Raw genomic sequence first — 26,918 nt, 5'->3', positions numbered from 1 at the left:
TAATTCAGGGTCACGTTCTGTTCTGTTCCGATTAATCTGGGAAAATGTAGCGAAGTTTCATTTTGTGAAGGTCAGTGCTTATGTTGTGCAGAAATGAGCAGTTTTTTAAAAATAAAATTTTTTAAGAAAAGCAGCTTTTATCTGAGTTTTTCGTGAGGTTTGGTTCAACATTTGCACAGAATGAGACTAATGCTACAAGAAACGGCTGCAAACTTCTTTATTTTCCATAAACATTGAATTTTTTCTTGAACATTGAATTGATCTTGAATTTTTTCAATTCAAGATCAATTGATCAAAGCAAACATAAACAAAAATAGATGAATAAAATAAGTCATAAAACCAAAGACTTAACAGCAGTTCAGTAAACCGGAATTTATCATTTATCACTTATCGTTTATCTCGATAAATTTCTTTTCATGACAGGAATTTTGATTTATTGTTGTCACACAAAATTTCAAATAATGATATTAAGAGGCCACAAAACTGAAAATATGATTAAATGCAGTTACTGTCTGCTGTTTAGTGATACAAATTAAACTTATTTATGTGACTGGTGTCATAAATGGAAATGTTGCTTAAGAGCAGTATTTGTATTTGTGGGACTAATTGCTGTGACACACAGTCATAACCATACAGTTACATAAAAAAGTAGTAATAAAACATTCTAACTAATCAGTAAAATGAAAAAAGTGAACCAATACTAGGGATGCACCGATTAACTTCTTATATCTGAGAGTTAGTGTCAGCCGATACCGATCCGCTACAGAAAAACAGCTGAACGGACTTAAAACTTTTCTTTTTTTCAAAGACAAACATAAATATACTGAATTACACATTTATTTGATAACTCTGCACCACTACACCACACTCGAATACACAAATAGCGTCACAAGTTTGGTCAAACATCTTAAAACATCTTTAATTTGTTCAGTCAGAGCAACGAGGCATTTAACAGCCAAATAATAAATAATAAACGCACTGAAACTCATAAAAACAATAGGCTGATTACCTAAAATAAGCCTTCTTTCAAATGGTTCAGAAAGTAAAATCAGGAATTCTAGATATAATATAAAACAAATAAAGCATAGAAGAAGACTGACTAGAGCTGCCCAGATGGATCAGGCACATTGTCACCAATAATTAATCTAGAATGTTTTTGGACCGAAACAGATATTCATGTCAGATTTTTGCAGCTCTAACCAAAACTTTACTAACTTTCTCTCTTCCTTTTCTGCCAGCGGAGAAACTTTGTGATCTGGAAGAGTTTCAGAGGCAGAACGACGAGTTGATGAGCAACATGGAGAATCTGGAGAAGCAGCTCGAACGTCAGAAAGAAGAACACAAAGATGAGATCCGCAACCTGGAGATGAAGGCGCAGCTGGAGAAGAGGAGGTTAAGATGCAGCGAATCACATGCTGCCGTTCCTAAAACACCTATAAAGATAAAATCCTGTAGTTTCTTCTCCCTTGATCAGTCTAAACTACAGCGCTTTGCAAAAGTATTCACATCCTATGGAAGCCTGTTTCCGCCACTCTGGTAAAGTGGATCCGCTCCAGCTCTGGTATTTTTTTTTTTTAACCAGAGTGGCGAAAAAAGACTTCCATAACATCCACTTCTGGACACTTCTAACCGCTTTTAGAGTTTTGCCTTTATTCTTTATTTTATGGCAACAATTCAGCTGTGCAAAACGCCTGAGTGAACCTTCAGACTAGCCAGCAGCAATTAGCAAACACCTGGTGGAGCTGCGGAGCTCATTATAGGAGCTGCTGCTAAGCAACGCTGGTGAAAATGTTGTTACAGGACCAACAGACCAAGGCCAAATTAAATTGGGAAGTAATATTTCCCAATTTAACACCATTGCAAAAACACAAAATCTTATCAAGTATTATAGTGCAGATATCTTGGTACATCTGAATAAGACAAAACTAACTTTTCTGTCAAAATTAGGAGTTTGTTTTAAGTAAATAATTCCTTAATATTGATGAAAAAGTCCTAGATTGTTAGTGAAATAATCTGCCAGTGGAACTGGTACTTCTCTCCCAAAATTAAGGAATTATTTACTTAAAACAAACTTCTGTATCTTGCTGAAAAGTTACCTGTGATTTAATTTTGTCTTATTTCAAGTGTATAAAACACTGGAGTTAGAAACTCAAACAAATATACTTGGCCTGGAACATAATACTTCCTTTATAGCAAAATGTCAACAACGTCCAACATTTTCAACGTTTCTGTCTCACTGTTTCCTCCAACTCCTCTTCTAACCTGGGAAAAGATTAGAAGAGGAGTTGGAGAGAGAAGTGGCGGCCATGTCGGCGCAGGTCCAGCATCTGGTGGAGCAGAAGCTCCCCGAGGCGACCCGGTCAGTTCTGCAGGAGAACTCGGAGCTGCAGAGCCTCCTGGGCCGGCTGTCGGCGCTGAGCCGCTCCCTGCAGCGGGAAAACGCGGCGCTGAGGGAGAGGAAGAAGCAGCTGAGCGTCGACACGGACATCCTGGAGGAAACGCTGCGCCGCGCGGCGCGGGCCAGCTGCATGCATCAGAAGGTGAGAGGGAGGTTTCTGCAGCGGCGTGCCGGCTGCCCGTTCGGACCTCAGCAGTGCTGCTCTGCTCTCCTTCAGGACGTGCAGCAGCTCACAGGAGAGCTGCAGCGGCTGCAGCAGGACGACAGGGAGAAGCAGCAGCAGCTGGAGCGGATTCAGGCGGAGCAGGCTGGAGTCCTGGCTGACATGGAGGCACTCAGGTCAGAATCCACTACACTGGTGACAAGGCCTATTGCAGTTAATCAATACATCAATTAATCACATGATAATGAAAGTAAACTCAATCATTTCCATTTATATGATTTATTTTTCTTTTTACTTTCTGTCTACCAAAAACTGGATGATGAGAGTCTTCAGTCTAGTGTTTTGGTCTCAACTAACTTTTTATTGCAGGATAAGTTTGTTTACACAGTCTTTACAAAACTGTAATTATTTGTTGTTTCTGTTGTTTTTTGTTTATTTTAGATGTTTAAAATGTCTTCCAGTTTCAGTCTTAAATGTTAATCAGAATTTAAAGTTTGTTGATCTTTGATAATTTGTTCTTGCATTATTATGCCATTATTACCATTATATTACTTAAAAATGGTCTCGAAACAACAACGTCACTCACTGAAGTAACTTCACTGCAAAAACACAAAATCTTACCAAGTACTTTGGTCTAGTTTGTAGTGGGAATATCTTTTTTATTTTGTTCTGATGTAATAATTAAACATTAGCAGAAAATCATCATAATTAAGAGAAATTGATGTTAAAAATAAATTGTTGTCTAATTAATCTCTGTACACTGCAAAAACGCAAATATCTTAATACACCTGAAATGAGACAAAACTGACTCATGTAACTTTTCAGAAACACATATGAGCTTGTTTTCAGTCAATAATTTCTTAAAATGAAGAAAAAGTTCTAGTTCCACCAGCAGATTAATTATCTTATAAGAAGGGAAAATGTCTTGTTATAAGTTACATAATCTGACAGTGAACTAGATTTTGTGTTTTTGCAGTGTAATGATTCACTGAGAGTTGGGAGTTACTGAAATAACTTTACAATAATTTTCTAATTTATTGAATGCAAATAAGTGGTGCTGTTGGGCGGCAGCACTAAAAGCTGTAATGGAAGAGCTCGGTTCTGTTTTCAGACTGGACCGGGCCGCTCTGTCTGCAGAGTGGAGCCGGAGCCGATCGGAGAGGAATCAGCTGCAGGTGAAGCTGGCGGAGGAGAGGAGGAGGAGGAGCAGGATGAAGAGCATCATGCAGGAGGCAGCCAAGGCTCTCCGACAGGCCCTGAAGGTACCAGAGTCAGGATTTACAGAACCAACCAGAACTCCTGGTACCGTACAAAGACCTGGATCCAACTCAGTTATGGTCCATCTCTGTTCACCTGTTGACAGAAAATACAAAATAAAGAGAATAAAGAGAATAATAAGAAGAAATGATCTAAACCTGGCAGGAGTATGAATAGTTTTGTTTCCATCAGCAGGCTCCAGCAGAGCAGCATGAGGGGGACAGCGCCCCCCAGTGGAGGCAGCTGCTGCAGAACCTGCAGGAGGTTCTGGACAGACAAACAGGAAGCTGTTCCTCTGCAGAGAGGCTGAGCGCATCGCAGGCATCACCACGGTAACAGCTTTACTGCACACTTTAACCTGCAGCTACACACAGCAGGTTCAAACTCCAAGTTTGATCTCTGCAACTGACAGGCTGATGTTATTTAAAGCTGCAGTGTGAAACTTTTATAAAAGATGTTTTTTTAATTATTTTTACATATTTGTTTAAACAGTCACCATGTTTTTACAGTTTAATACAAGGCAGATAATCTGTGAAAAGGTTGATCTCCACATCCACCCAGAGCTAGTAGTACCATCTTAAGGAATGCACCAAAACCAACCAATCAGGGCCAGGAGGCGGGGCTTAGCACTGTCAGTCATCCTCCTGTACTCATTGCTAGATGTGCTAACAGCAGAAAAACAACTTACCAGAAAAACTGTTTATCTGCCGTCAATGGCTACTATGCTAATTAGCTTTGGCATTCACATGGAGGGTGATTGACAGCGCTGAGACCCGCCTCTAGGCTCTGATTGGTTGTTCCTAGTTAGCACTGAGAGAAAGCAGAGGAACTCAGATTATCTGCCTCATAACTGTCACGACATGGTAGCAGTTTCAACCAATATGTAAAACATTTTTAAAAATTACAGATCAAAATTCACTTTAGATGAATGAGGATTTTCTGCAGAGCAGCTAAACTTCACAAATTTCTCCTGAAAAACTGATTTGCGCAGTCAGGACTGATCCTTGTTCTTAATAAAAATGTTTCCTCTTTTTGGGATGAAAACCTGAAAGTTTTCCAGACTGAATTTCATCCATGTTTGTGTCTGAACAGAGCAGAAAGTCAGAGTTTCCAGTCCCAGCCGTCCCGTCACAGAACCCGCGATTCCTGCCTGGTTTCCCGACCCGGACCGAAACCCAGAGGCGCCCTCTGCAGGTCTGGAGCTGCATCGTGCAGCAGCCTCCTTCCTCTGCACAGCTTAGTTCAAACAAAACCAGTCAGTTGGAGACTCAGGTTTGTTTTAATTTTCAGGAACTTTTTTAAAGCTACTGTCAAACTTTAAATTAAAATGATTCTCACAATGTGTTTGTCTCCTCTTTGACTCAGGAAGCCCACGATTCAGAAGAGCTCCAGCTCTGTGAACTTTTCTCATTCATCTGTGGGATTTCTGACATCCAAACAGTCAAACGGCCAAAACTTCCTTCAAATAAATCCGAAAAACAAGAGAAAAGATTTAATCATAACAGAAAAATATATTTAAACAAAGAAAGCTCCACCTGTTGAGATTCAGACCTACATCTGTAGGATTTATTTAGTAAAAATATTTCTGCACAAAGTGATTTTCTTAAGCTAGTTTTAAAGGGTAGCTGTTCTCCAAAATGTCTGAAATACGCCCATTGAGGGCAGAAGTGTCATAATTTGGTTTCGTAATGATTTCTTTGTTTTTCTTTTCTTTGAGCTGGAATGATTTGTAACACCTGATACCAAAAGTAATAAGTTAATTTAACCGTTTTAGGCTGAATCATGTAGGGAAACTAAAGAAAATATCAATTACATAAGATGATTGATATTATATAACAATAATTATCAATAGATGTTTTATCTGTTGATCACGTTTTTACCGTAATTTATATTTCTATTGATTTATTATGCAGCACTTAGGTTAACCTTTAAAATAATTCTCATAATTATTTAACTTCATACATCAAACTAATTACCTAAACATATTTTTAAACAGATTTCGATTCCAGTCAGTTTTAGATGAAAGTTTATCTTGTAAATCTTTGGTAATAAAGAACTTTAAAAAATGACTTGAGTTTTTCTCCCTGAAACACTGAAGCAGTTCATTTTTTCCTCCTGATGCGTCTTATTCTGTTTACTGTCCATCAAAAATGATGAAACAATTAAAGACGGAGAGGAAATGGGAAATATTTACGCCAGAAATGCTTCAGGATAGTTTTTATCCATTATCGCCATCTACTGGTGCAGTGTTGGTATTTCAGCCCCAATCAGACTTTTTACAAGAGAAAAATATAAAGATTATGAAATAATATGAACACTGTATGTTCAGAGTTTATAATACAATAATTCAAACCAAACATGCAGATTTTAACTCTTTAATCAATAATCATGGTTAAAGGCAACGTTTCAGGCACTTCAATTCTCACGTGAAGATGAAAGTCGGCACCTTAACGAACAACGTTTATATTACAGACGAGACAAACTGGTGAACAACTAGACTCTATGACCACCGTATGTACAATGAAATACAGATCTGCATTAAAAACTATACTCTGATAAATATATAACTTCATGGATTGTTCAGGAGTATTAGGAAGTATTCAAAATACTGCAGTTGTAGAAGTACAGTTGGTTTTTTACGGGTTTGTTTGAGGCTGGGATGACGGGAATATTTCCACTCGAATATGAAAACGTGGATTTAAATGATTATCTGGGCTGAGAGAAGAAAACATTTCAGGCACAATCTGAAGGTTACATTCATATTTAAAGGGCACTTTGGGCTCATCGAGGTGGAAAGAAAATACGTAGATAAATAGAAAAACAAAAAAAATCCAGGAATCTCATTGGTTGTCGGGATTAAGGGAGGAGGGGTCGTTCTGTGAGAACCAATAGCAGCGCAGCGTTGGTTGGGGTCAGGGGTCAGTCGAACAGTCCCCTCCGCGTCGGGCTGGGCGAAGTTTTCCTGCCGAGTCGAGGCGTTCCCTGAAAGACACGAACGGGTCAGCGAGTCGGCGACAGGCCGTCCTGTAACCATGGAAACGGAAACTCACAGGCGACTGGGCTTTGGAGAAGTTGACGTGGGCGTAAAGCAGCACGGCGATGTCTTTGTGTCCGGCTTCCAGGGCGATGGACAGAGCGTTACTCCCATCCTACAGGGAGGAACGCAGAGACGTACATGTTTATATTAGAAACACTAAAATAAAAACGCTCATCAGTCTGACGACGTCGGAGACATTCTGTACTGTGAAGGAAAATGGGGGTATTGTCGCATCTTAAACCAGTGTTTCCCACCCCTGGTGCTCAAGGCACACTGACCTGCATGGTTTAGATGTTCCCCATTCAGATGACTGCAATTCAGCAAAACCCTGTTAATCAGCCAACAAGTGAAATCGTGTGTGTGAAGCAGGGGAACATCTAAAGCATGCAGGTCAGTGAGCCTTGAGCACCAGGGGTGGGAAACACTGTCTTAAACATTCAGATTCAAGCCTAAACAATTTAGCAACATTTTCAGCTGTGGATGTTTCTACACTGTAAAAACACAAAATCTTACCAAGTATTTTTGTCTAGTTTCTAGTGTAAATATATTAGTTCACTTGAAATGAGATAAAACCAACTAAATTTTCAACAAGTTATAGGTTTTTGTTTTAATTCAGTAATTTCTTAACTAATGAAAAAGTGCTGGTTCCACTGGCAGATTGTTTTCTCATGTTATAAGTGAAATAATCTGCTAATTGAGCTAGGGTCTGTAATTAATCACATTTTAATCATCAAAATAAGCAACATTTTAATTCAAAACCATTTTTCCTTCTAAATTATTGAATAAACAAACATATGAGCTCAATAATGGAAATAGTTATTGTTTTTAATCTGTTATTTAATCTTCAGATTGATGGTGAATGATTTTATAAACATTCAGCTTTCTGGTGTTGAACTTCTTTGAACAGATCTGGACTCTGGACGTTGATGTTAGCGTTAGCGCCTCTGCTGCTACTACATGTTTAGCATTCAGATGCTATTTTAGGCTTGAATAACTTTGAAAATATGCTAACTGCTTGTAGCACAACTTCAACACAACAATATTGTTTTTCAGCGCCCAATCAGATCGCTTTTAGAAGCAGAAATTAACCCCAGTGATCCAAGAGAAGCAGCTTTATCGTCCATCACTGTTAGCCCATGTCACTGGTGCATCAGATTTACAGGTGTACCAGAAACACAATGCGAAGGTTCCGGGTCAGGACTTTAGTGTGTTTAATTCTCTGCAGGCTTTAGGCTGTGGGTGGAGTTTAACTCACGCTGTCGCTGAGCGTGGCGTTGCAGCCGGCCTGGCCCAGCAGCAGTTTGACGATCTCGACGTGGCCGTGTTCGCTGGCGCACATCAGCGCCGTGGAGCCCTCGTCGTCCTGGATGTTGACGTCGGCTCCGTGGGCCAGCAGCGCCCGGACCATGTCCATCCTGCCGTGACTGACAGCGAGCATCAGCCCCGTCTGACCGGCCTGCAGGACGACAAACGGAGTTTTAAACCCCACCTGCTGCTGTGTCTTTAATAAATGTTTCTAGAGGTCATCAAAGGTCAACCAATATTTACAAAATCAACCTAATTCTGTATCAGACATCTGGGCTACGGAGATTTAGCTACACAAACCAGAGCAAACTTTAAAAAGGTCACCTCAGGTGACCTCTGGAAACTTTTCTTATCTTAATTATAACAGCACACCCAAATGTTTGTGCTGCACAAACGTTTGACACCAACTTTGTTTAATCTGAATAAGGAGTGTAGGGTGGGGGTGGATCCTGATTTCTCAAAGGTCGTGACCTCCAGTGACCCACCTGACTGGCGCGGGCGTTCACGTCCCCCTTGCTGAAGAGCTCCTCCACGATGGACATATCCTTCGCCGTTTCCACGGCAGCCAGAGCGGCGAGCATGATGGGAGTGTAGCCGGCCTTGTTCTGCTGGTTCACGTTGCACACGTCTGAAACGCACACACACACACACACACACACACACACACACACACACACACACAGAGTCTGAACAGTCATGTCACATTTTATCCAACTTTTACATTATTGATGTGAAACATGCGTATTAATTCTGCACCAGCAGAAACCAGAAGCCATAAATCAGGAAGTAAACAAAGGCTGAAAATTATGATAATTATGAAATTAAGCCAGTGAAGCATCACATCACAATCCCCCCTCCTGGTTCTGACTTCTGTGCACAAGCTGCAGTCAATGCTCCAATAAACATAATTTCTACAAGTTCTGCTTTTTAAAAAAAATTATTTACTTCCTTCATAAAAAATAAATAAATAATTGTTTTTCAATAAAAGGTTCTGCTGCCAGGAAAAATTTTTTATCAGCAATGGAAACTCTTTCTTCGCATCACACGAGTCCCATGATCAAGCAACTGGATGTTACTACTGGCAGAAACCACAAAGAAGAAGAAGATTTATCACGTGAATAAACTAATTTCAATTGTGTTTCTTATTTAATGGAAACATCACAATTTAGAAATTGTGTTCCATCAGCATTCGTGGAATATTGACAACATTTTACACACATTTGTGATGGAAACGTAGCTAATGATCGTTTCTTAATGTCTTTATAGACTGAAGGTGTCTATAAAATCTTACGTCTGCTAAGAAGATCTGTGGATCCGAAACGTTTCAGCTCTCACCTGCGTCCAGCAGCTTCTTCACCACCTGGAAGTTGGAATGAGAAACGCTGTAGTGCAGCGCCGTGTTGCCGTTGCCGTCGGCCATGTTGACGACGTGGCGCAGCACGTCCATGGAAACGGCCTCGAAGGTGCGCAGGTAGTCCTCCACCATCGGCGCCAGCGCCGCCTTCTGGCTGGACACGCGGAACCACTCGTGCTGCACCGTGTTGAGGCTGGCTCTCTGTGGAGGAGGACGGGTTACTGACCCGGTTCCAGCTCAAGCTTACAGGTCAATCTATGGACCTGTTGCAGTGAGGCATTGTGCACACCAGAACCCGCCCCCATGTCCCTGCTGGAGGGCAAAAAGCTGCTAGCTGATGACTAGCATAGGTTTTAGCCGTTATCAATATAACGTGCTAAATGTACGCATGATGCATAAAAGAAAAAGGGACACAGAGCTTTACTGCTAATTGTCAACTCTACGACAACAAGGTTGAGAAAAAGTTTTAATGAAATAAAGATAAGGAAGGAGAGGAAAGTAGGTCAGTTATGCTAGTTATGCTAGCTTGACTTTGACAAACTTAACATGCAGATGTGCTGTGGAACTTAATCAAGTTTTTAACATAACATTTCACTTTATTCTTGTGGATAAATAATTGAAAACCTGATAAAAACTGATGGTAGAACTGAAAGTTTCTCACCAGATCTTTGCTGCTCACTGCCTTCGAGTCGCTGAGGTGAGTTTTGAGAACGTCGCACGCTGCCAGCATCTTCTCACTCAGCTCATACCTGCAAAACACAAGAAAACGGTTCATAAACACCTACATGGTTTATGTGTTTACATCCTACTTTCTGAATTATGGCAGATCAAAACCTGAAGGCAGATTATTTCAGCAACATATTACAGTTTGGCTTCGTTAATCAGAAAAACTGAGCAGTTTTCTATGTTGACGTCTGAGGGCGCAATCAGGTTTTAATGCTAACTTCATCAGCTGCTTGACCTTTAGGAATCTATAATCACAATCCAACGTCACTGAAGTCAATAAATCTTCAGCAGAAATTAAAGTAAGCAAGTTAATGAAAGAGAGCAAGTTGAAAACGGGTGGAGATGCACCAGGACTAAGGACGAAAACACAGAAAATATTTAACCAAAAATCCAACAGAAAATTTAATGACAAAATTATCCCCAGAGTGGATCAGGTTTCCTGTTGGTTGATAAATTTACAGACTTTGAGACTTTTTAGTTTCAATTAAATTAACAAACAGGAAAAGTCATTAGTTTGTGTATGTGATCAGAAATAATTGATCAAACTGTTTTGATCAATCGTCTCCCATCATAAAAGAAAGTGATATTTTCAGTGACTGACCTCTCTCTCTTCTCGTTCTCTGAACCTTCCTCTTCGTCCTTCTTATCCTCATCCTCGGCTCCCTCGTTCTGGAACTCCTCCCCGATTCTCCTTCCTCCCACTTCCTGGTACTCTTCCTCCTTCTCTTCGTCCCCCTCCTCTTCCTCCGACCCAGAAGAGCTGCTGTCCTCAGAGCTGGACTCGTCGCTTGATGTAGTTTCATATCTGGACCACAAGGGGGCGAAAAAGGACCAGATTTTATCACCTGGATGTGAGTTTAAGACAAAAGAGGATCAAAACGCAGAGGTGGGCAGATTTCTGAAACCTGCAGCACTCCAACATGTTTTCACTCAAGTAAAAGGACAAAGTATCCGTCCAAGAAATTCCTCAAGAAAAAAGTAAGAGTAGAAATACTTCATAATTACTAAAGTAAAGATGAATAAAAATACTCCTAAAGGTAATTTTTTTCTAGAAAGTTACTCCAGTAAAGGTAGCTGATTCAATGTAACTAGTTACTCTCCAACTCTATCAAAAAGAAACAGCTGAACGTTTCGCTCACCCTCCGTTGACGCCAACAAACTGCAGGTTCTTCTTGGTGCCGCTGGCGTCGGGGCGGCCATCTTTCTTCTTCATGATGGATTTCAGGGTGTTCTGACTTCCTGGCTGACCTGCAGCGAGGAAAACACAATCCTTTAGACCGGGACAAAACATACACGTCATTTTAAACTAAAATTACCCAAAATACCCAAAATGACTCAACAATAAATCAAGCATGAACTCTTTTAATTAAGCAAATAATCTGTTTATTTATTGTAGGAATCGGGTTGAGGAATCCAAACTTCAAATCATTTTTGTTGAATAAAAGTTTGCTCATTAATTTGAGCTCAACTGAAGAAAACTGGAAGCATCTCAGTGACGATCCAAAGATCTGAGAAAAACCAAAAATACAGAGAGAGAGAGAGATGGAGAGAGAGAAACAGAGTGAGAGAGAGAGAGAGAGAGAGATGGGGAGACAGAGAGATGAGATAATCTCTTGTTTTTTTCCTCTTTTCTGCTGACAGGGATCAGCAGAGGCTGCAAGTGTGGAGCATCAGGTTACAACATGAACGCAGCGTGTGTGTGTGTGTGTGTACAGTAGCAGTCATTGGACTCGTTTGCCGTGTTTTGACAGGTGTGAGTGTGAGCAGGTGATGTTTGTTCTTCCTCATCTTTTGTCTGCTGTTTATCTTCAGATTACAGTGAGGTGAGATTAGAGCTGCTGTAATCTGTAATCTGATCTGAGCCTCCAGGAACAAAAACTCTGATTGATAAAACACACACACCCCCGCTGGTGGAGAAGCTGCACAACGACCTGAGGGAGAGGATTCCCTGCTCTGATTGGCTGATTATCAGATTTATATGGATAAGGTCAAAGGTCAACACCCTTTAGCCGCAAACCTCCAGAGGGCGCCGTTACTAACCATCAATTAATAGATACATTTATTTATTTATTTATGGATGAATGAATGAATGAATGAATGAATGAATGAATGAATGGACAGACAGATGGATGGATGGACGGACGGATGGATGGATGGATGGAGGAATGGATGGATGGATGGATGGACAGACGGATGGATGGACAGACAGACGGACGGACGGATGGATGGACGGACAGATGGACGGTTCTGTACCGTGCAGCGCTGTAGACATCTGCAGGTCCATGCGGCTCTTCTGCTCCGCGGCGCTGATCTGCTGCGGTGAGTTTTCAGGACGCTCTGCAGCCTCAGCATCTGGTAGCGGCAGCATCAGGCTGCGGTCTGACGACAAACAGAAACTTTAAAAACTGATCCAGACTAACGATGAAAACATCTGTTTTTTTTTTTAATCGCTCAGATGTTGCAGCTGGACACAGAAGAAGATTAAAAACAAAATCACATGCAAAACAAATATAAACAGCATTTATATAAATGCAAATAAATCAACTAATCGCCTGACAAATTAAAACTAGCTCAATAATTTCCATTTGATGATTTATTGTTTCTCTTTTCTACCAAATTCTGGATGATTTTTAAAATAAAATCATCACATTTTTATAAAAATGTTCCAATAAGAGTTTATGCTGTCGAGGTTTCTGATGCATTTAGAGGAGAAAAGGACCCAGAGGATCACAGACGAGGCTTTTTACATGTCTTTATCATGGCAAACAATAAATAAAACATTTGTCTAGACCACAGGAGTCAAACTCCAGTCCTCTGCTGTCCTGCAGTTTTTAGATGTGGCTTCATTTCCTCCTCCTTGTGTAGATCAGAGCCTTAATCGCCTAATTATTCTGTTCAGGTGGTGCAGCAGCAGCACATCTAAAGGCTGCAGGGCAGCGGCCCTCAGGACTGCAGCTTGACACCCCTGGTCTAGACTAAGTGACTAAAAACAAAATAAAACTGATTACATTTGATTATTTCTATGCAGTTGTTCAGAAACTGCAGCAGTTAATAAAACGGTAGGAATCTTTTTTACGTCCAGAGCTGTTAAATCTGGTGAACTTATTTCCTTTAGAGGGAACTGGTTAGTCACTCACAGAAAGCCCAGCAACTGCAGAACCCGGTCAGGAGGAATGATCGTTACGTAACGAGCCATGAATCAGCATCAATAGGGAGGTGTTAGCCAAGGCGGGGCGGCCCACAGAAAAAAACAAAAAACAAACAGGAGAGCGACTGGGGCGGCGCCGCCAGCCGGCCGCCTGCAGCAGGGAGCTCAGCGCTGGGTCCGGTCCAAAACCCCGCTGCATTTTTTTAGGGATAACTTTGGTCTGTCTGACCCAATCAGGATTATCTTTAGGCCTCAGCTGAACACGACCAGAACTCTTCATCTCATGTTAGCTCCTCACTGCGCAAACATTCACGTTGGGAAGATTATTATTCTGGAGAGGAAAGGTCTGCAAGCCAAATATGGAAGAGAGGAAAAAACCCAATCAAGTCGGCTGAGCGGGATCAGATGGCGTCGTTAACAGGTTCTTCAGCTGGTGTTAGAACGCCTTCATATCCAGAGACTTTATGGGCCGATGAGAATCACCACAGGAAACGTTCACACAGCAGCCGAACGAAACCCAAATCAGATCAGTTTCCACAAACGCGACTCAAATCGAGGCCCGTCACTTTCGCTGGACAATAAATTGTCCCAGAAGTTATTGCAATAAACAGTAATATTGTTGATTAGAGACCATTTTAAAGTAAAATAATGTTCACCAGTTACCCCACCGGGTAACTTTGTGTTTTCTGAAAATAATGTTAAAAGTTGACAGGAAATTAACAACAAAAGAAATAACAGCAGTGGATTAAATAAAACTAGTCTTTCTGCAGTCATCTTTTTGAATAGATAATTATCTACTAAAGATTACTGATGTTTTATTATATATAAACGTAACTTAGCCCGTCTTTGCTATACTGGTGTAGAAAAATAAAATAAAAATAAAAAACCCTGAGCCAGGCTTATAACACTGGGGGAAACCCAGATAACGGTAATGACATAATAATAATAATAATGCAGGAACTCATTCTCAAAGATCAATAAACTTTAAAGTCTAATGAACGTTTAACTCTGGAACTGGAAGATATTTTAAATATCCAAAATAAACAGCATTGTTCAAAGCGACCATTTTGAGAAACTCTGCAAACATTTGACCCAGAATGAAGTAGTTCGCACTACCTGCCTCTTTTGCCTGTTTTCCCTGTCTAAGCTAGATGGTTATTTTTTCAAAAGCAGATTTAGTTATGAGACTTTATAATAGAGTTTAATTATTGTTGTTTCAGTTGTTTTGGTCATTTATTTTGGATATTTCAAATGTTTTCCTACTCCAGAGTTAAATGTTCTAAAGAAATAAAAAAAAAAGATCTTTGAGGGGGTGGACTTGCATTAATGTCATCATTATTAATTAGTTTATTATTAGTTCAAAATGGTCTCAAAATGGTAATATTTTTACTTATTGCAGTTATTTCTGCAACAAAATATCATCCAGCAAACTTTGTTATGGTTTCAGGACAAAAATCCCAATAAAACACAAAGATATTTGAGGTTCTAATGAACGTTACATAAGTCACTGTGGTAGAAAATATCCAGCCACATTCATTTAGTTATGTATAACTTTAATATGAAGCATATTTATTCATTTCTGCATTCATGGAACTAAAACACTGATAGGAAAAAATCCTGTCAGCTTGTAAATGTTTTATTGTTCTGAGATATATTTAGAGCTTCAGCAGGCCTGCTATGGAGCCGCTGAAGTCACATTGTGTGTGTGTGTGTGTATGTGTGTGTGTTTTCAGTTGTCTGCCCTTGAAACTATGCCTTAATTGCCTGGTATGACTGTGAGCCAATCATCAGCCGAGCCACATGTTGCCCTCGGAGGGAGAGGAATGCTGTGTTTGGAAACTGAAGTCAGGAGAATGTGAAACATCCTCACCTCTGCAGGAGTCCGAGTGCAGCGCCAGGATGTTCTCCGCGCTGCCGTACTTCATCACCGAGTTGATGGACGACAGCGTGCTGACCAGCTGGCTGTTGATGGACCCGAACTGGGACTGCGGCTGGCCGAACGCGTCCGCCAGCTCGCTGTAGTTCTCCGCCAGCAGCATCTGCTGCTCCTGCAGCAGCTTCTGCACCCTCTCTATGTAGTGGTCCAGTCCGACGCCACCCGGTGGCGGTGCTGCAGCGGCGGCTTCAGTCTTCTCCTCTTTGCTTGGGGCTGCGTCGCGAGGCTGAGAAGGACCGCATGCGATGTTTCTGGTTTTTAACCCAATCAGGAAATTGTCGTGGATGCTAACCGGGCCGACTCCACACTCTTTGGTTCTGATCGGGTTTGGTTTGCTGGGAAGCGACCCGACGTCGCTGGTGGTTCCAACAGCAACGGACCGCGTCTTTGCCGTCGTTGGGGCGTCTTTGACGAGCCCCTCCCCAGCAGCCACAGTCCTCGTCTCGGGCGGCGCCGTGTTGGTCTGCTTGTCGCAGCTGGTCCGCTCCATGTCCGTGCACGAGTCCGTCACCTCGGCCGTTCTCGTGTTTGTGGACCTGCTCTCGTATTCTGTGTCGGTACCGGTCTGCTGTGACGCCGAATCGGGAGCAGCCATAACGGCAGAGTCTATCGTACCGACAACATCCGGGTCGGTTCCTCGCGACAAAAACGTCTTCACAGGAGTGACGTTGACGTCCACCGAGCAATCCCCGCAGCCGACCGATCTGGACTGCTTGATCGGCTCCGCTGCGGTTCTGCAAAAGCCCGGTCCGTCCAACGACTCCTCAGTGTTTACTCCCGCTTCAGAAATATTCGGCTCCATGCCAACCTGCTGGTGCCTCGTCTCCACCCGTCTCCCCACGCATTGGTCTCTCACCTCCACCCGTTGATGCACCACCCACTGGTCCATCGGGAGGTCGGGTCCGGTGGCAAGGCTGCGCATGCTGGGCTGGCAGGACACTCCCACCGTCTGGGTCTGCAGGCTGAACTCCAGATGCTCGCCCACTCCCTGGCTGCGCATCTGGACTTTGGCTTCCACCGAGGCGTTGTACATCTCCGGCCTCACCATCAGCCCCTTGTCGGCCTTCTTCTTGCTCGACCCTCCGGCTGCTTGGAGCTCCAGTTTGAGCTTCCCCATCTCCATCTCATGGGTGGTTTCTTTGAGCTGGACCTCCAGGCGGTAGATCTTCTCCTTCAGAGCTTCGATGGTTTGCTGTTGGAGCTCGATCTCCTTGTCAGCTTCACTGGTCACGCCCAGCATGGCCTCTGTCACAACAACTCCGGCGCTCCGCGTCTCCAGCCGCTCCGTCACCACCCCTACATCCTGGAGACAACTGTCTTTTTGTGGTTTGCTTAGCGAACCCAAAAGATTGTCCATGTTTTCATCGGTAACTACACCGATTGACTTCTGGAGGACTTGTTTTTGCAGGTTTTGCGGCTGAACTTCAGCAATGTTATTCTCCTTGGTCGTCTTCTCCAGAGCCTGGACCTCAGCAGCCAGTCGCCTGAACTCCTCCAGCCGCTGGGCGCTCTGCTCCTGCGCCTCGGGCTCGATGATGCGCAGCTCCGTCTCCTTCTGGATGGATCCGGAGTTCTCCATTTGGTCAGCACTGCCCACACTGTAGGAACGCTTGCGGAAGCCACCGAGACCTTGGTTTTTATTCTGAGCGGCCAGCTGTCGTTTCTCCTCCTGCAGAACGGCGATCTTCACCTGTAGGATAGGAATGGATTTCACCTGCTCCTCCAGCTCTTTTAGCCTCTTGAGGGCCACGACCATCTGCTCTCGGATCTGCTGCAGGTGCAACGGGCTGACGTTGGTCACCGGCGTGGCGACGCCTGAGCTCATGGGGCTGTGGCGGATGGAGCTGCCTCTGGACTGTGAGTGGTAGGGGTTATACTCCCCATTAGAAAGGCCGTTGATGGGTAGAGGCTGGTGGGTGCTGGGGGAGATCTGGCTCGTCGCGACTGAACTCGAGTAAGACGACAGGGAGCTGCTGGAGCCCATTCCACCAAAGCTGGCGAGGCGACGGCGGGGAATCAGAGGCTCGTTGTGCGCTTGGACGAGCAGACGCTCCTGCTCGAGACGACGGCGGGTCTCCATGAGCGTCTTTTCCACTTGGGAGTTGTGACGAGGAGCAAACCTGGGTGAGGGCGGCGGGAGAAGCTGCTTCTGCTCAGCCAAGTAGGACTGACCCAAAGGGATGTCCCCGGTCGCCCTGGGGAGGGTGGGAGTCAACGGAGCGGCGTCCGGGTGCCGTGAGGTGAAAAAGACCGGAGACTGCTTGCCGTCGCTGTTGGAAGAGGACAGGGAGTCCGTGGAGGTCCATTCAGGCAGCGCGCCGCCCCCCGCAGTGCTGCCCCGAGGCGTTGCCAGAGATCTGGCCGCTTTGGGTTTCCTCTGGATGCTCAGCTTCTTAATGGTGTTGCCCCTCTCGATGTCGTCGACATATTTGAGGAAATCCAGGTCTAACTGGTAACCGTAAGGAGTTTCCACGTAGTAGGAGTCCTTCTCATCTCCGGCGCCCGGGCATGTTTGTGCTCTTTCTGGAAGAGATGACAGGGACACGTTTCAGCTTTTCTCAAAATTTAAAAAAAGCTCAACATTAACATTTTATCAGCAGAAAAAGTTAGTTGCGCTAATCCTAAAACACTAACAAACAATAGTTCCACTGATGTTAAAATTGTACACCAACACAATATTTAGCTGAAGCTAATGCTAAAGCGCCACATCAACACAGTATACAGCGGACATTCATGCTAAACCGCGACACCAGCATAGTATTTAGCAGAAGCTAATGCTAAAGCACCAACTTCAACTCAAATTACATCTGCACCAGAAAGACAACAAAACTTGACGACCAATTTAATGTTGACATTATAATTTCCGTTCTATAATGCCCTCAGATATTGTATATTATCTTGTTGTCTGCGTTTTATTTTATTTAATACTCGAAGAATTCTTATCAGTCAATAAAATTTCAGCTGTCGAACTTTATCCAACTGAAAGTTTACAAATCAGACAAGTAAATTAGATCTTAGGAATTTATCCAGAAAAACTTAATCTAAGGGAAGCAAAGTTTGCTCAACGTTTTCAAAGCAGAAAATGAGAAATTTTCTCCAGAATTAGCAGAAGCCTGCGCTCCACCCGACTTTTTATACTAGAGGTTTTCCAGGTATGAAATCAGGCTGTCTGCGGCCAGACGTTTCCACGGCCAGACGTTTCCACGGCCAGACGTTTCCGCGGCCAGACGTTTCCGCCGCCAGACGTTTCCGCCGCCAGACGTTTCCGCCGCCACTTTTCTACCGCCAGACGTTTGTACAACCAGACTTCATTTCACACCACTATGGAAACTTTTTGAACTCACTTTGACATTTAACAAGTCATTTTCAAAATATTCTTTAAATTTAATGCAAGAAAAAATACTATTCTTCAATTCAAAAACACTTTATTAATCCCCAAGTTAAATATTTTTATTGATTTTACAATCTTCTGAGTTGTAGATGTTGATGGTGGACAGGAAGGATCTCCTGTAGCTGTCTGTATTACAGCGCAACTGCTGAAGCCTCTGACTGAAAACATTCTGTTATATTACAGTCCTGATTTTAAGAATCATCCTTCTTTCCATAAAAAGGAAAATTTTTATGGAAAGTTCCAGAGTAAACCTCAGAATAAATAATATACCAATAAATACCATCCACCAGATGGGCCAGTCAGAGTTAACCTGGTTTAATAAAGGGAATTAATCTGTCATAATTTATGTAAACTGGTTGGTAAAAACTGACCCCAAAAAATATCAACCTAAGCTAACTTTTAAAGGAAATTTGACCACTTTTGTTGTGATTTACCTTCATAATTCAACAGTTTAAGTACATGGTATGAAACTGTTTATGAGGGTAACAGCAGCAGCAAACATGTAAATATTTTCACAATGTTCTGAAGTATCCTGACACAAGCAGAGAGCTGTGATTGTAAAAACTGTGTCTGGCCAACAACAATTACAATAAACTGCCTGCGAGTCCAAACACGTCTCCATCTGTCAGGATGAAACTCAGCTCAGAACTATGCAGGTCTGACGGAGAAACCCAACAGGTAACGCAGTTCAGCAGCTTGTTTATAGAGTCAACATGTTCTGGTCCAAAATCCATCCTACCGTCAACATTTCAGCTCATCCAGACAAGACGACCCGCGCCGAGCGCAAACAGCGGAGACGGATCAATCAGAGCAAAGTTCAAGCTCCAACACGGCCAGCTTTCCGGGCCGCTGCGTTCAACCCGACTAAGTACAGCGTCTTGTTCTTGGTATGCCTGGAACTCTCACCAACTAAAGAAAACACAGGCTGGGAATAAACAGCCCCGCTCTTCCTCCCAGTGCTCCCAGTCCGTCCAGCTTCTGCCGTCCCATTCGGCTGAAACAGAGGATTATGGGGGTTAATCCCGCTGCTACGGCTTCACTCACCTCAGACCAACAACGCGCTCGCTATTCTTCTAGTTCAGTCAGCAGACAGAGCCCAGAGCAGGCCGCTTCCCTTCTCATTCCTCTCTCCACAAGAGGAGGAAAATAAGTTGGAGTGAAGTCAGCGCAGCGCTGCTCTGCAGCGCCATTGGACAGCTGCTTCGCCCAATCCGGCGCGCCTCTGCTTCCCTTCCCAAATAAGAGTCCGGCTCTTTGGCGCAGGGGAGGGGAGCTCTCCACAATAACAGTCTGTTCTCCACACTAACGGATCAGCTAATGTACATGTCAAACTTTATGCTCTGGTTTAGATCCAGATGCATCATCAAATGTTTAGAGGAAAGATTCAGTTTTAAAAACATGTTTAATTTTGTTGAAACTATACCTTTAATCATATCCAAATATATGCATTGCAAAACAATCTGTCTAAAGGAAAATTAAAGTTCTTTAGTTCTGAAATCAGCAAACTGGTGCAGTTTTATATATTTTCCAGGCACATAACGGCATTTTATTTAATATTCAAATAACTATATTCCCTCCAGTTGTTATAAATGCTGCAAATACTAAATATGACTGATGATAAAATTTGAGTTTATAATTTAACACCTTGAAATTGGGCCTCTGTCTCTTTAAGAAGCTCCTTCTCTTTCTAAAACTTCAGGAAGTTATCCCAACATGGCTGACGCACAAACGGCATCCGGTAGCAGTGATGGACGATGAAGCCGTTTGTCTCGGTTCATTGGGAGTTAAATTTATGCTTCATAAACTGATCCAATGGACGCTGGAAAAACTATTGTCATGTTCAAGTTGTGCTAAAAGCAGTTAGCAAATCAGTGAAGCTATTCAAGCCTAAAATAGCATCTCAATGCTAAATATGTAGCAGCCGCTAAAGCTAATGTCAGCGTCCACATTTCAAAAGAAGCCCCATGATTCAGCTTACATCAATCTGATGGTTGATGTAAAAATATCCGTTTCTGAGCTCATATGTCTAGTTATTCAACAACTCAGCAGGAAAAAGACTTTTGAGTCAGTGATAAACCCTCGTTTCACACTTACTTCACTAAAGTAAAATTATTAAAACCAAATAGATTCAGTTTAAATAATTTGAATATCCCGATTTTAAGCCGTTTCTCTCCTCTCAGAGGCCTCACTGTGCTTCCTGCAGCCCGGCCCTTTAAAAAAAGAAACCGTGTCCTGTTTGTTTTGGTGCATGAATGATCCGCTGTGAGGCTGCAGAGTCACAGCCTGGTGTCGGCTGCATGTGGCACGAGCGCTGACGTTAACGGAGCGGGGGGTCGTCGTGGCGGTACTAAGAGAGCCCTGCAACAGCTGAGCGATGACCTCATCACCGGGGGACGACTGGAGGCCTCCTGCAGTCACAAACAGCTGCTCTGCTGTCGGTCTGCCAGACCACTTTCTCATCGATGCTCCGTTTCCACTTTAAGAGCTAAATCCAGCATTAAATGAGCCAAATAAAAAGCGTTTCGCCGAGTTTACGGCGTTTTCCGGTCTTTAAAGTTTCTCTGCCTGAATCCTGAATGTTTGCTCAAGACATGAGGCTTCCTGAAGCTGCTGCCGATAAGCTTTCCCCAAACAGAGCTCCACCAGAGTGACTAAACTCTGCAAGTATTTAAGGAACTCAACAACAAAACCCCCACCTAAATAAATCTACACTGCAAAAACTCGACCTGAGCATTTCTGGTTTCCAGTGCAAATGTCTTAGTAGCCTAGAAATCTGACAAAACTCACTCATAAGCAACTTTCCAGCAAGATGTAGAATCTTGTTTTAAGTCAACAATTCATAAATGTTGATGAAAAAGTTACTTTTTCACTTATAGAATGTGGAAAAGTGAATTTATCTGCCAATAGAACTGGTTCTTTTTCATCAACATTTAGGAATCACTGACTTCAAACAAGAAACATTTGTTTTAACTTAGTTTTCAAGTCACTGCAAAATACAAAATCTTACCAAGTATTTTTGTTCTAGTTTCTATTACAAATATCTTCATACACTTGAAATAAGAAAACTAACCTGCAAGTAACTTTCCAGCAAGAAACAGGAGCAAATAATTCATTAAAATTGGGAAAGTAGTTCTTGTTCCATTATTTCACTGACCATAAGACACGCCTGTCTTATGGTCAGTGAAATAATCCATCACTTTTCATCAATATTTAGGAATTATTTACCTAAAGGAAGTTCTTGTATCTCGCTGAAAAGTTACTTGTAAGTTAGTTTTGTATCATTTTAAGTGAACTAAGATATTTGCCCTATAATTAATTGGTAAAATTGTGTTTTTGCAGAACTTCAGACCTTTACAGTGCATAAAGGAACAGAAATGTTTTCTATAAAATCATTTCACAGTAAAACTAACAAAACTCAAGATAAAGTGATTAACTGTTGTTAATCATCAGCTGCTCTCCGTGTGTTCGGTCCAGGATTTTCCTCGTTTTGAAGCTGTAGCTTCGTTTGCAGCCTGTCAGAAACCACACACCAACTGGTCGCAGTCGTTTTATTGCACGTTTTTCCCTCTTGTCACTTAGTCGGCCCACACAGGAACCGCTCAAACGTTTCTCAGCCACTTCTACACTTCCCAACATGTGCTGAACATCAGATCTCAGGAAAACGTCCAAGTTTTCCCTGGATGTGGCAGCAAGAAGCATTTTTTAACAGCTGCTGTTTAAAAACTTCAGCAGCTCAGATGTTCCTCTTTTCTTCTGTTTCGTCTTTTCGGTTCCAGGTTGATCCTCAAGGTAAAAATATACAAGCAGACGTTTGTTTATTTTGCTCTGCCTGTGTTTAATGTTGAAGTTTAAAGCCCATAAAAGCTTTTTAACATCAGCCACAGAATAAATTCAGGGCTCTTATTTCTTCTCAGTATTTATACGAGACTTTAAAACGGAAATATTTAAATCTACTGCAGTGCTTTCAAAGAGCAGGAGCTTCTTAAAGAGACAGAGGCCCAATTTCAAGACTTTAAATTGAAAAGTCAAATTCAATATATATAGCATTTTTATAACAACTGAAGGTAACATTGTTACTTTATTGTAACAGCATTTTGTGCCTGGAAAAATGCATAATACCCTTAAACTGAAACGTTTTCAACACATTTTAGTTGTTGAAATCAGCTCCTGGTTGAACTGAACACACTTAACTGAGTTTGGACTTCAGCACCGATGGGTGTTTCTAAATGCCTGAAATAATATTTCCTGCTTCAGTAAAAAGAAGTCCAGACATTATTAAGTTGGTGTCATACACACCCAGGTAAAGTAAGAGAAAATGCTTGGGTGGGTTGGTGGCGTTTGCTCCGAAGAAGAAAAAAGATTTTCATGTTTGGAACTTTAATTTCCCAGAACAACCCGTCCAAAATCCGGTCACTCTTTAACTTTGCTGATTTTGTCCCCACAGCGCGAGTGAGACACATTCAGGCTGGCATTTCCTGCCTCTGCCTGGATGCCTAATTACATGCAAAAACATAAAAATAAAAGTCTGCGTTTCGCTGCAGAACGTCAAACAGGAAGCCCTCATTTGAAATCAGAAAACAACTGGACAATTTTAAACGAAGCACAGAGAATCACTTTAAATCTGGAACGAACAGCTGCGATTCTGCAGGAAGTCGCAGTTCTGGGCCAAAAGCTGCAGCCAAACTCAGCAGCTTAATGCTGAACACCATGAAGCAGGCTGGAGGAAACACTGAAAAAAAGAGAACGTCTCAGTGCTTTACTCAGAGATGGTCATGAAAAGCAGACTTTGGTTCATTTAGCAGCAGTCTGTGACCTGAGTAAGCAGTTTGCTTTCATGCGGTTTATTGTAGGGAGAGAACAAAACCAAGAGAACAAATTTGTTCTGTTTTACAGACGATTTCTGTGTTTAACATCTAAACCAGCTGCAGTTCTCCTGATAAGGTCAGATATGAGCAGAACACAGCATGAAGTCACCAGAACTTCACCGACTGCAAGTATGAAGAGTTGGGCAGAAATCAGAAACTAAAGTTTAAGGCGCTGAGTTTCATCTTTACAGCGTTGGAAAGTAAAGAGCAGAGAAATAAAGACGACACTGGTTGCTTCCCGTCGGTCTGCATCAAACATTTTCCATTAATTTCTACCAGCCAAACTGTGAAACTACAGAAGGTGAAAAGTTTCACATGATGTGTAACTTTATGAATTCAAAATAATTTATCAAATCAATGTCTGAGCAGCAGAAACAATCAGTTGTTCTGCAAACTTTTAAACACTGCAAAAACACATTACCAAGTATTTCTGTTTTTTCTAGTGCAAACATCTTATTTATGTTTAATCTATAGATCTGCTTCAGCCTGGTTTGACAAAAGGAGACATTAAAGTGTCTTTATGAAGCGTTGGAGAGAGAGCGCCACCTTTCTGCAGACGGCCTCCATGCTATTCCCATTCAGCCATTTGACAGTTTCTGTAGTTATTTAGTGAAAAAACATAAAAAATGTGTTTAATTCATCAGTGTGTCGGATAAAGGTTACATATTTATGTCACCTGCGGATACAAAGCCGTTGAATTCCTCTTTTGTTTTGTGATTTCTGCGTTCGTTCCAGAACGACCCGCGTTGTTACAAAACGGAGGCCGAAGGACGGCGGATTCGTTTTATTTTTTCAAAATGAATTCTGAATTGTGGTAAATTAGAATCGGGGTTATTATGCAAATACATTTTTTAGCTAATCCACCTCATTTGCTTTTGCCGCTCCGATTTAAATGAGTCAAAAATCTGTGCAGAGACATCGCTCCCATCTCTGTTTCTGTCTACCTCCTTGGTGGTTTGGGGTCAAAGTTCAGGTAATATTTAAACTTTTAAGATGCTAATCAGTTGCTCCCGTTATAAAGGAGAAACTAAAGGTAAAGGTTTGTATTTCCAGACTGAAACAAGTGTTTGGATTTAGTGACTGAGCCGTCAGGCCGCAGCAGCTAACCAATCAGAGGACGGCGTGTCTTCCAAAGCCGATTCCTTAACTTTGAAGATAACAGCATTTTGACCAACTGGGCTCTAAACGGACCTTAATGTTTCCCTACACACATTTTGGCTCATTTGGTGGAGTTAGGAGTCTTTTTCAGATCCGAAACACGAAGCGATTAAAACACAAAGCTTCAGTCAGACTCCAACAACCCGGAGCTTCATCAATTCATCAGCTGGACAGAGGCGGCTGTCAGCAGCAGCAAGCCAAACAATTATCCCGTTTAGAGTCCGGCACACATCATTACAACCCTGCAGCAGCAACACAAACTCACTCAGGAAAGTGGCTGACTGGTGCCATGGGGAGCCTTCGCAGCCGCAGGAACAAAACTGCCTCAGACTTTAAGGACGTTGATGGAAATGTCACTTCTCTGGGTTTTCTGGTCGCATTGAGTCACCAGGCAGCTGCATTTCTAAACCAACACCACGCAGTGATCGCCTCAGATCACCAAACATTTATAGGAAATATCAACTCCTAAATGCAGCTACACTGCAAAAATACAAAATGCTACCAAATAGTTTTGGTTTAGTTTCTAGTGGAAATATCTCAGTACCCTGGAAAAAAAGACAAAACCAACTTACAAATAACTTTTCAGAAAGAAAAAAATTATTGACTTAAAACTTATTCTTTAACTGAACCGAAACACAAAATTCTGCAGCAGATCTACATGTTAAAGTTGTCAAAGTCAAGCTAGCATAGCTAATTTACTTCCCTTCCCCTCACTGTTTATTTCTTAAATGTTTTCCTGACCTTGTAGTGGCAATTGATGACAAAGCACTGCGTCGTTTTTCTTTTACACATCAGGCGAACATCTAAGATTTACCTCGTTATATTGACAACTTAACAGCTAAAGCCAAAGGACACTTGAAACATTTTTACCATTTAGCAGCAAAAGCTGAAAACATTCCTAGCTTTCTTTTTTGTCGATTTTAATGAAACTTTAGGGTTATTTTTTTGCCTTTGAGAAAAAAGGCGTTCTGCACATTCCTTCAGGGATTTAGCGGTGAAGCTCTTCCCTCTCTCCTGTTGGGCTTCGCAGGAATGCGAGTCGTCTGCAGGTGTGAGTTGGGAGCTGAGCCTCAGCTGACAGTCGATATTTCACAGCGAGGTGGAGGAATCCGTTCTGCATCCCTCAAACACAACCCAGCAGTTACTCTGATAATATTTAACACTCCTGTTAAAGTGTCAGACGTTCATTGGAAGAGCAAACAATAATTTTAAATAGATCTGATTTAAAATATGACTTGCATTTACAAGAGAAAACACCTAAATTAGCTGCTACATCTGATTTCTGTAGAAATGCCAGTTTGCCTCAACATATTCAGGTTTCTGAACATTTTCAGCTCCAATTTGCAGTGATTTAAAGCAAAGTAATCACTGACTGACATTAATTTATTGTTAGTGAAGACTCTAAAGTTTATTGATATCAACTTTCAACTTTGTAAATAAAAAGAAAACTTCATGCTAGTTTATACATCCTGAAACTGACCAACACAAACCTAAACAGGTTTAATCCATGAAATTAAAATCATTACAATAAGCTTCAAGTAGAATTATCTGGATGAAAATCTGCAATTTATAAACTAAAACGAAGGCAGGAAACAATCTTTGGTCAAACTCTGAACAGAATAAATCTGAGAAATCAGGTAGTAGAAACATAAAGAACAACTGAACAACTAATAACTAAACAACTGATCTCAATACTGAGATTTTTTTTCTCCCAGATTTTTAATTTTTAGGCCTCAGATTTTTTTTTTCTAGAAAATTTCTGAGAATAATTTCAAAAAGCCAAATTTTTTGGCAGACATTTACTCATTTCACCCATCAACATTGTCCTAGTCCTCTGTTGTACTAGTTGCCTCCACCCACCATAGTTAGATCCTTAAAACTTTTGTTCTTTATGTGAAATCTACGAGTTTCACCATTTAAACTGAATTCCTGAATTAAAGGAACATGAAGTTGGCTCTTAATCTCATGTTACTCAGCCGTTTTCCCACCACCTGGTTCTGTTGTGGGTTCATAACCAAAGCTGATGTTCTTTTCCTTTGTGACTGCTTCAGCCGTGGATTAGGTGAGAAAAGCTCGTACTTTCACTGATGTGGAAACTCAGAAGCCTAATCAACAACAACATGCCTGCAGCTGCATCACTTTACACACTTCTCCACGCTTTAATGATGCAACATAAAAAC

At 41.9% G+C, this 26,918-nt stretch overlaps 2 protein-coding genes across 6 annotated transcripts in view; one reads left to right on the top strand and one right to left on the bottom strand.

Moving 5' to 3' along the window:
• Nucleotides 1-6,638, top strand: part of LOC106955467 (uncharacterized protein C9orf117 homolog) — an 8,755-nt gene extending 2,117 nt beyond the window's left edge. Inside the window, exons 3-9 of one of the 3 annotated variants that reach the window (XM_015045675.1) lie at nucleotides 1,239-1,392; nucleotides 2,273-2,540; nucleotides 2,616-2,737; nucleotides 3,673-3,823; nucleotides 4,014-4,150; nucleotides 4,911-5,090; nucleotides 5,184-6,638. In XM_015045675.1, the coding sequence (XP_014901161.1) occupies nucleotides 1,239-1,392; nucleotides 2,273-2,540; nucleotides 2,616-2,737; nucleotides 3,673-3,823; nucleotides 4,014-4,150; nucleotides 4,911-5,090; nucleotides 5,184-5,337 (1,166 nt within the window). In that variant the 3' untranslated portion in view covers nucleotides 5,338-6,638. Of the gene's footprint in view, nucleotides 1-1,238; nucleotides 1,393-2,272; nucleotides 2,541-2,615; nucleotides 2,738-3,672; nucleotides 3,824-4,010; nucleotides 4,151-4,910; nucleotides 5,091-5,180 lie in introns of all 3 variants that reach the window. The other 2 variants (XM_015045676.1, XM_015045674.1) reach the window with 2 other exon arrangements.
• Nucleotides 6,180-26,918, bottom strand: part of kank1a (KN motif and ankyrin repeat domains 1a) — a 27,991-nt gene continuing 7,252 nt past the window's right edge. For all 3 annotated transcript variants that reach the window (XM_015045673.1, XM_015045672.1, XM_015045671.1), the window contains 10 exons: nucleotides 15,259-17,847; nucleotides 12,494-12,619; nucleotides 11,380-11,488; nucleotides 10,842-11,045; nucleotides 10,176-10,263; nucleotides 9,496-9,715; nucleotides 8,646-8,788; nucleotides 8,111-8,311; nucleotides 6,869-6,967; nucleotides 6,180-6,800 (listed from right to left, as the gene is read on the bottom strand). In XM_015045673.1, the coding sequence (XP_014901159.1) occupies nucleotides 6,738-6,800; nucleotides 6,869-6,967; nucleotides 8,111-8,311; nucleotides 8,646-8,788; nucleotides 9,496-9,715; nucleotides 10,176-10,263; nucleotides 10,842-11,045; nucleotides 11,380-11,488; nucleotides 12,494-12,619; nucleotides 15,259-17,847 (3,842 nt within the window). In that variant the 3' untranslated portion in view covers nucleotides 6,180-6,737. The remainder of the gene's footprint in view (nucleotides 6,801-6,868; nucleotides 6,968-8,110; nucleotides 8,312-8,645; nucleotides 8,789-9,495; nucleotides 9,716-10,175; nucleotides 10,264-10,841; nucleotides 11,046-11,379; nucleotides 11,489-12,493; nucleotides 12,620-15,258; nucleotides 17,848-26,918) is intronic.

Source organism: Poecilia latipinna, unplaced genomic scaffold, assembly GCF_001443285.1.
Source record: "Poecilia latipinna isolate Pla-1442-1.1 unplaced genomic scaffold, P_latipinna-1.0 Scaffold738, whole genome shotgun sequence".
In the NCBI taxonomy this organism is placed as follows: Eukaryota; Metazoa; Chordata; class Actinopteri; order Cyprinodontiformes; family Poeciliidae; genus Poecilia; species Poecilia latipinna.
This window is presented reverse-complemented; position numbering and strand designations above follow the sequence as displayed.